Source organism: Phoca vitulina, unplaced genomic scaffold (genome assembly GCF_004348235.1).
Source record: "Phoca vitulina isolate PV1807 unplaced genomic scaffold, GSC_HSeal_1.0 scaffold20, whole genome shotgun sequence".
Lineage (NCBI taxonomy): Eukaryota > Metazoa > Chordata > Mammalia > Carnivora > Phocidae > Phoca > Phoca vitulina.
In genome coordinates this window covers 29,172,946-29,181,527 of record NW_022589723.1, presented here as the reverse complement: position 1 = coordinate 29,181,527, position 8,582 = coordinate 29,172,946, and the positions used below count along the sequence as shown (strand labels likewise).

At 40.5% G+C, this 8,582-nt stretch overlaps 1 protein-coding gene across 1 annotated transcript; it reads left to right on the top strand.

The window, feature by feature from the left end:
* Positions 1 to 3,240: 3,240 nt before the first annotated feature.
* RPS27L (ribosomal protein S27 like) lies at positions 3,241 to 6,792 on the top strand. Its single transcript, XM_032417405.1, has 4 exons — positions 3,241 to 3,394; positions 4,293 to 4,401; positions 5,106 to 5,216; positions 6,593 to 6,792. Exons 1-4 carry the CDS (start codon positions 3,389 to 3,391, stop codon positions 6,619 to 6,621), a joined length of 255 nt encoding a protein of 84 aa, XP_032273296.1. The 5' UTR covers positions 3,241 to 3,388; the 3' UTR covers positions 6,622 to 6,792.
* Positions 6,793 to 8,582: the final 1,790 nt, after the last annotated feature.

Below are 8,582 nucleotides of genomic sequence, written 5' to 3'. Positions count from 1 at the left end.
GTCTTTATAGTGTCTCAGAAGTTGAGGGTTTTGACACCATCCTGGGCATTAGTAAGGAACTGAAGCAATAACTAGGAGTGATCATTAGAAAGTGTCCTGAGTCTTACTATGCATCAAATGCCAGAATAAATTCCAGGTGAATTAAAAAGTTAAAGGATAAATATCATAAGAAAAGAATGAGAAGAAAGTTTAGCTGATCCTAAGATGGCAAAGGCCTGTCAAAACACAAAAGCAAAACAGGAAACGCCAATAGGTTTGAAATATATGTATACGAAATTAAAAAATTCTATATAGTTTTAAAATCACTCCCAAAATCAATAAGATAGAGTTAATAGGAAATAACAAGTTGGGAAAAATATTTGCAGCATATGTGATTACTGGTTAATGGCCTTAATATGAAAGAATACATAATGGGGGAAGTGCCTAGCTGACTCATTCGGTAGAGCATGCGACTCTTCATCTCAGGGTCGTGAGTTCAAGCCTCACACTGGGCGTGGAGCCTACTTAAAAAAAAAAAAAGATACAGGGGCGCCTGGGTGGCTCAGTCTTTATGCGTCTGCCTTTGGCTCAGGTCATGATCCCAGAGTCCTGGGATGGAGCCTCGCATCGGGCTCCCTGCTCAGCGGGAAGCCTGCTTCTCCCTCTCCCACTCCCCCTGCTTGTGTTCCCTCTCTCGCTGTGTCTCTCTCTGTCAAATAAATAAATAAAATATTTTAAAAAAAAGGATACATAAGGAAGAAATGGATGATCATCTCAATAGAAATATGCTAGGTGCCAATAAGCACATGAAAAATATTAATTAAAATAACAGTGGTATGATAAAATACCATACGGTTCTTCAAGATGGACGGACATAGGGAAAAACATAATATCCAGTATCGTCAAGGGTACAAAGAAAGGGGCATTCTCAAACATTTACAATTGGAATGTAAATTGGTTTGATTTTTCTGGAGGGTAATTTGGCAGTTTATATTATAAACCTTAAAATATGCATAACTTTTGACTCAGGAATTTCTCCTCTAGGAATTTATCTTTTTTTAAGATTATTTATTTGAGACACACAGAGAGAGAGAGAGAGAGAGAGAGGGCATGCTAGCACAAGCAGGGCAGAAGGGCAGAGGAAGAGAGAGAAGCAAACTCCCCACTGAGCAGGGAGTAGGGGTTGATCCCGGACCCTGGGCTGACCTAAACCAAAGGCAGACACTTAACCGACTGAGCCACCCAGGCGCCCCCTCTAGGAATTTATCTTAAGGAAATAATCAAGGATGTGCATAGAGACTTATCCACAAGAATATTTACTACAGTGTTATTTTTAAAATGACAAATCCTGGGGAGGGAGTATTGAATGGTCAGATTTGACAGAGTTGGGGAGTGGCTACATGGTCTTCATTACTGTATGTGTTTCCTACTGTAACAAATTACCATAAAGTTAGCAGCTTAAAACAACATAAATTTCTTATCTCACAGTTCTGTAGTTCAAAGTCTGACCGGAGTTTTACTGGGTTACAACTGAGGGGCTGGCAGGACGGTGTTCCTTCAGGAGACTCCAGGTCAGAGTCTATTTCTAGCTTCTAGATGCTGTCCACATTCCTTGGCTCTGGCCCCCCTTCCCTCTTCACATCCAGCAACATAGCCTCTCTCAGACCTTTTTCATCACTTCATCTCTTTCTCTGACTCTTTTTTTACTGTCTTCCTCTTCCACTTTTAAGGACCCTTGTGATCACTTTGGGCCTACCCAGATAATACTCATAATTAGCTAATTAGCAACCCTAATTCCAGTTGCCATGTAACTATAGGTCCTGGGGATGAGGGCATTGAAGTCTTTGGGGGTCATTATTCTGCTACACTATTGTATTATTCCATATACTTATCTTTACAAAATATTTAATATTTTGTCATATTTAAAATACTAAACATTAAAAAACCCAAACCCAATGACCACTTTAGTGTATGGATGAAAGGAGGATATATATTCATAGGATGAATGCTATGTCCACATTAAAAGTCATAATGTAGTAAAATATGTAGTAACATGGAACAATGTTCATTATAGGTAGTGGGGAGATAATCAAGTCTACAAAAGAATACGCACAAGGTGATAGCAATTATGTAAAACCCAAATCCCCAACAAACCTAAATCCACGTAAATAAAAAATGTTTGGAAGGTTATAGGTCAAATTGTCAATAATGTTTATCTCTGGATAGTAATTTTAATTTTCTTCATTTTTTCTGCATTTCCCAAAATGTGTGAAATAAAAGGTGATGGAGAATGTCACCTAGGACATTTTTCTGGTTAAGCATTTCCCTGATTCCCTAGCGCTTTTTTTTTTAATTAACATATAATGTATTATTTGTTTCACGGGTACAGGTCTGTGATTCAACAGTCTCACACAATTCACAGCGCTCACCATAGCACATACCCTCCCCAGTGTCCATCACCCAGCCACCCCATCCCTCCCACCCCCCTCCACTCCAGCAACCCTGTTTGTTTCCTGAGATTAAGAGTCTCTTATGGTTTGTCTAAAGGTTTTATTTATTTATTTGTCAGAGAGAGCCTGGTTTCCTAGCTTTTGATCATATTCACACCCATCCCTCAAGCTCGTCCTCCTCAAGAATATTTCAAGTCTGGCTCTCGACGCCGTTTTTTCAGGCCCGAGTCGTCCGCTCTGGAAGGTGTAATTCTCAGAGGCAGGAAGGAGCCTTGCGGTGAACCAAGAATCGGTGCTTCTTAAAAACTTTTTCAGGGCAAAGCAAACCCAAGGCAGAGCCGCACCCCCGAAGAACTTAACCAGTTCCTTGGAAGCTGGATGCACAAGTATACGAAACTTTCATAATTTCGCGGCCACGGATTAATAGTTTTGATTAATGCTACTGGTTTTAATAAACGAGCGGACACGTGCTGCACCGCAGAAGCGCCGCAGAGCTGGGGCCCGGCGGCCGGGACCGTGGAGGGCCGGTCCGACGCGCCCGCCGGGTCCCGCTACGCGACCGGGCTGGGGCTGCCGCCGCCGCTCCCTTCTCCGCGGCCTAAGCCCCAGGCGGCTTCCCAGCCGGGCCACACCGCCTCAGCCTGGTCCCGGGCACCACTTGTCCGAGGCGGAGCCCTAAGGCCGGCGGCCCTCGCCCAGGAAGCCCCTCGGCTCGCGCCGTCCGGGCCTTCGGAACGAGGGCGCCCTCAGAGACCCCGCCGCCCGCGGTCTGCGGCCCCGGCCGAAGCCGACCCCACCACCGAGAGGAGCGCCTAGAGCGGACGGGCCCGCCCGCCCCGCCGCTCCGCTCCGCCCAGCCTCCTCTATCCCGGAAGTTGATACCGCTCGCCCGATCGCGTGCTGCTCGCTAGGGGTGTCGCCTTAGAGATCGGGACTGGCTGGGATTGCGAAAGATCAACATGCCTGTGAGTTGTTTACTTCTGGCTTTCCGTTTGTTTCGGGCTTCTCTGTCGGGGGATCGCGGGGCGCGTTCGCCCGACGCCTCGGCGGGCCCGGGGAGGGGTCCCTGCCGAACACGGCTCGGTGGCTTGGATCCGCGCAGCTCCTCCGCGCGTGGCGGACTTGTTGGGACTTGCCCGGGCAGCGCGGCGTGTCGGGCCCTGTTCTGGGCGTGGAGCGGGGAGGATCCGGGGCGGCCCCGGGCTCAGGTCTGGAGTGAGTGGCTAGGAGGGGACAGCTCCTCGGGTGACACTCAGCCTTCTTGGGGTTGGGTGGGCGCCCGTGAGACTGTAATCTTTGGAGTCTTTTTGCTTTTCTTGCGCTGGTTGGTTCTCGCCCCCTCTCGGAAGCGATTTTCTGCGGTTTCCTTTTTAAAAACTGTTTTCGCAGTTGCCTTACATGTTAACTCCGTCAAGGACAGTCACGCTTCAGCCACTCAGAGTTCCTGTCAGATCAGATGTTGAACCCCGGGGGCAGGGGGCAGAAATCACCCCAGCGTTGGCACTCTCGGGTCTACCTCAGCGATTTCTGCTCTCAGCGGGCGCAGGGTTGGGGTCAGGTTCTTACTTCGCACCACAGTGTTGCTTTTATTGGAGACTAGTGCTCAGTTGAGTAAAGAACGGGATTTCGCGTACCAGAGGCTTCTTGATCGTCATAGAGTTCCTTTACCGGGACTTGGAGAACACAAGCATTATAAAAAGTATTGATTAAAGTTACTTAACAGGCTAAATAAATAACATCTGGCGTGTTGCCTCTGCTGAGTATGACTGTTATCCCTTGTCTTGCATGTATATTTCACATATGGTTAAATCTGCCAGCAGTGTGGATTCCTTCTAGCAATAATAATATGCTTTTTTTATTCAGTTGGCTAGAGATTTACTACACCCGTCCTTGGAAGAGGAAAAGAAAAAACATAAAAAGAAACGGCTAGTTCAGAGCCCAAATTCCTATTTTATGGATGTAAAATGTCCAGGTAAAATTTCAAATCTTAATTCCTTTCCCAAGGAAAATTTCTGAAGGGATTGCTAGTGCGTTGTGTATGTTTAGATAGATAAGTTAGGACCTTTTGTGGAGTAGAGGTGGGATCACAGAATTGGAAATGTCAAAAAGTGTATTTTCCTAATAAACTATCCAAACCATTGTAGAAACATTTGGGGGGAGGGGTTGCTGAAGATGAGACTCCAAAGGGGATAAGACATTTGACTTACTAAGTCGTTAAGCTGTTCAGATGATTAGTTTTCTTTTTTATGGTGCAGTGAGAAGTATGTTGATTCTTTAGTGTTAAGCTGTGCTGCCCAGTGTGGTGGCCATTAGCTATACGTAGCTACTGAGCACTTGAAATGTGGCTAGTCAAAGTGGAAAATACTCTTAAAGTGTAAAATATACACTGGATTTTCAATATGTAACACACACATAAAAACCATATTGATTACATGTTGAAATGGTAATAATATTTTGGAAATACTAAGTTCAATAAAATATATTATTAATTTCACCTGTTGGCTTTTTAAACTTCTTTTTTTTATGTGACGACTGGAAAAGTTTAAGTTAAATGTGTGGCTTGCTGTTGTACAGCACTAATGTTCTTCATCTATTACAAGGAATTTACTAGAAATATGGTGAACAATAGGCTTTATTTTCTTCTGCTTTTCACTTTTAACGTTGTCCTTTTTCTAGGTTGCTACAAGATTACCACGGTTTTCAGCCATGCTCAGACGGTGGTTCTTTGTGTAGGCTGTTCAACAGTGTTGTGCCAGCCAACAGGAGGAAAGGCCAGACTCACAGAGGGTATTCGTTTGGCATTTTCTAACCCAGTGATGAGGTTTTAGGATTATAAATGTCCACCTTATTAAAGACCAGTTTAAAAGAAATCATAAATTCATTATTACCAAAATAATTTTATCTTTTGTTGTATGCTCTTTCAGTAAAGAGTGCCCTGCTCAAATGGATAAGTTTATACCTTTGATTTTGCAAAGAACTCCTTTAACTATTGTTTTTCTTGGTCTGGAACACCTAATTCTGTGTAGTTATTTAGGCTGCTTAATTTGGAATATTAAACATAAGTCAGAATGGAGCAAAAGAATAAGTACATACCGTAGGATATAAGGGATTTTTAAAACCATAGAATTTTTAAAATTCTCTTGTAAATATTTTGTTTCATATGTATTTGACACATTGGACTGAAGACAGTTTTTATCATTGCTAGCTAGGCAACAGATAACTAAGGTATAAATTAAAATGCCAGCAGTTTGATTTCTCAGAGCACCTACTTAATGGTTAAATAAAAATCCCATTTTATTTATTTTTTAAAAAGATTTTATTTTTAAGTAATCTCTACACCCAACATGAGGCTCAAACTTAAAATCCCGGAGATCAAGAGTCGCATGCTCTACCAACTGAGCCAGCCAGGTGCCTCTAAAAATCCCATTTTAACTCCTCTTTCACTTTTGTGCAGTAAGAAAAAAATAGTAATTATGTATATTGTTTTCCATAGTAGTACTTATAGATTTGTAATTCCATAATGATATTTGAAATTTGCTTGTGATATTTTGGGGGTGTTGTGAATTCCATGTTGTTCTCACCAGGAGAGTTTTAAGTTGGCAACAAATCCAACATCTATTTTGTGTGACCTGGTGAGATCTAAGTACAAAGTCACTATATGATATTTAAGTGCAGTATTTCTCTCAAAAGTATACTTGTAAGATTTTTTAAACCTTTATATCATGTCATGATCTTGGAGTTTTGTGCCAATGGATGATTAATAGGGTATTAGAGTTTTTCTAATAGATTTGAAGAGAATTCTAATCAAAATCAGTTTCTTAGGAAAGTAATTCAGAATAACTCCTAAAAATTAAGATTGCATTTTCTGACAGCTTGGATTAAAGTCTTAACTGTTGAATTTAGGCTCATGGTCTTACATAGACTCTAATATAGCATTTGAGAAACAGGAATAACAGTTATAGTCACATCAGAATAAATTCAAATATACAAGATTTATTATAGTAAATTTCTGGCATACAAGGATAAATAACCTGTATGTGAATATTATTCTAATATTCCTAAAACTTAGGTTTTTTTTAACTGAAAAAATACTTTTTGTCATTAAGACTATAGCAGAGAGAGTGTACACTTGTGTTTAACATGTTCTCGTGATTCCTTTGCAGGGTGTTCATTTAGAAGAAAGCAACACTAATGATCCACACAACCTCTTGAATTTGTGTTATATCGCAGAAAGCCTTATCAGTTCAGTAATTCCAGTTATCTACCAAGATAATGTAATTATGTTTAATTTTGTAAGGTTTACAACAGTGATGTCCTATTTTGGTGTCAGTTTTTCAATAAAGTTTTGATTATGGGCAAATTTCCCTTCTCTCTCTTTTTTTAGTGTGTGTGAATATGCTGTATGTTTATATATACCCTGTGTGTGAATTTGGTATAAACATTTAAAAAAGTGTATTCTGATTAGTTTGTCTCATTTCAGGAGTAGAAACCGTAAATATTTGATTATCAGTCCTTTTCCAAATTGCTGTGAGTGGGCTAAATAATTAAAAAATGGAAAGAAGTCCATTATTTGTTAATTCTAAATACAGTTTTGCCATTGTAACTATGGAAACACATGTATAAAAGTACATATTTAATGCAGTAACATTCAGTATAATTAAACAGTAATTACAATGTAATGCCATGGATTTATGTGGCCCTAACATACTGCAAAATTTAGTAGATAACTGCAGCTGGGGTCTTAATTATAGGAAGCACCTTTTGGGGTAGGAAATTTGAGAGGAGGCATCAGGAGTAGCTTGATTTACCCTCAGGATGTCCTGGCTGAGAATGGTAGATGACATGGAATTCTCTGGTCCAGACACATGAGCACTCATGACTACAGATGTGTGTTGAGTGGCTCTGGTGTACTTGCTTTTTATCACAGCAATGGCCCCAAACCCAGCTTCACAAAGACAGGACATCATCAAAAGGCATGTGGTGCCATATAATGTAACTGAACTACCTGGAACTAGAATTAGGCATGGTATCCGAAAGGTATCAAGTATCAATGTTTTTGCTATGGTGCCCCAACTCACCTCAGCTTGCATAGTTTAGGAACCTTGGCCACAGGGAGAGCCAGTGGGGATGACAGGCTATTGATAGGGAAAGGAGCAAAACCTATGATAACTAACTTAGAGGGCAAATCCCTGAAAATTTCCTTGGAAATATTAGTGAAAGAGGATTGTACTTGGAAGAGCATATCTAAGGATTAAGTTATGGAGATACTTGGCACTGGGAAGTGAATGGTGTATTGAGTTTTATTTCATTATTAACTTAAACAGTATTACTGGGCTTGAAAAATAATAGTACACTAGGACAAACTTCAAAGTCTGCCACACACTTTGTTATTTACTAATTGTTTTTCTTTAATACTATTATTTATACTGATTCTGGTTTTTCATGTAAACACTTTATTAATATTTTATTTTTAAGTAATCTATGCCCAACGTGGGGCTTGAACTTAAAGCCCTTAGATCAAGAGTCACATGCTCCACCAATCCAGCCAGGCACCCCAGACATAAACATATTTTTAAAGAAAACTTAATCTCTTCTATAAATAGAAAATCCAGTTACATAAAGATAACTAAAAAATAAAATGGAATTCTTGGCTTCTGACCTGATCAGATGACAAATGGTTTCTTATCTGGTGTTCCTGGAAATCATCAGAAAAGGTTCTTCCTGTTCTTGATCTTGTTCTTATTCTTCTTCTTCATATAATGTAGATATCATAAAATTCAACCTTTTACAAGGTAAAATGCAGTGGTTTTTAGTATATTCACAGGTTGTGCAAACTGTCACCACTGTCTAATCCCAGACTATTTTCATTACTCCATAAGGAATCTCCGTATTTGTTAGCATTCACTTCCCCTTCCTTCCTCCTCCCAGCTCCTGGCAACCACTAATATGCTTTCTACCTCAACCAATTTGCCTATTCTGGACACTTTATATAAATAGGGTAATATAATATGTACCCTTTTGTATCTGGCTTCTTCGACTTAGCATAATGTTTAAGATAACCATCACACTGTAGTATGTATCAGTACTTCATTCCTTTTTATGACAATAATACTCTGTTGTAAGAATACACATTTTGTATATCCGTTCATCAGT

Coding starts and splice junctions, on each gene's coding strand:
- RPS27L (XM_032417405.1), top strand. Junction 4,402..5,105: donor TATGGATGTAAAATGTCCAG/GTAAAATTTCAA, acceptor TCCTTTTTCTAG/GTTGCTACAAGATTACCACG. Junction 5,217..6,592: donor AAAGGCCAGACTCACAGAGG/GTATTCGTTTGG, acceptor ATTCCTTTGCAG/GGTGTTCATTTAGAAGAAAG.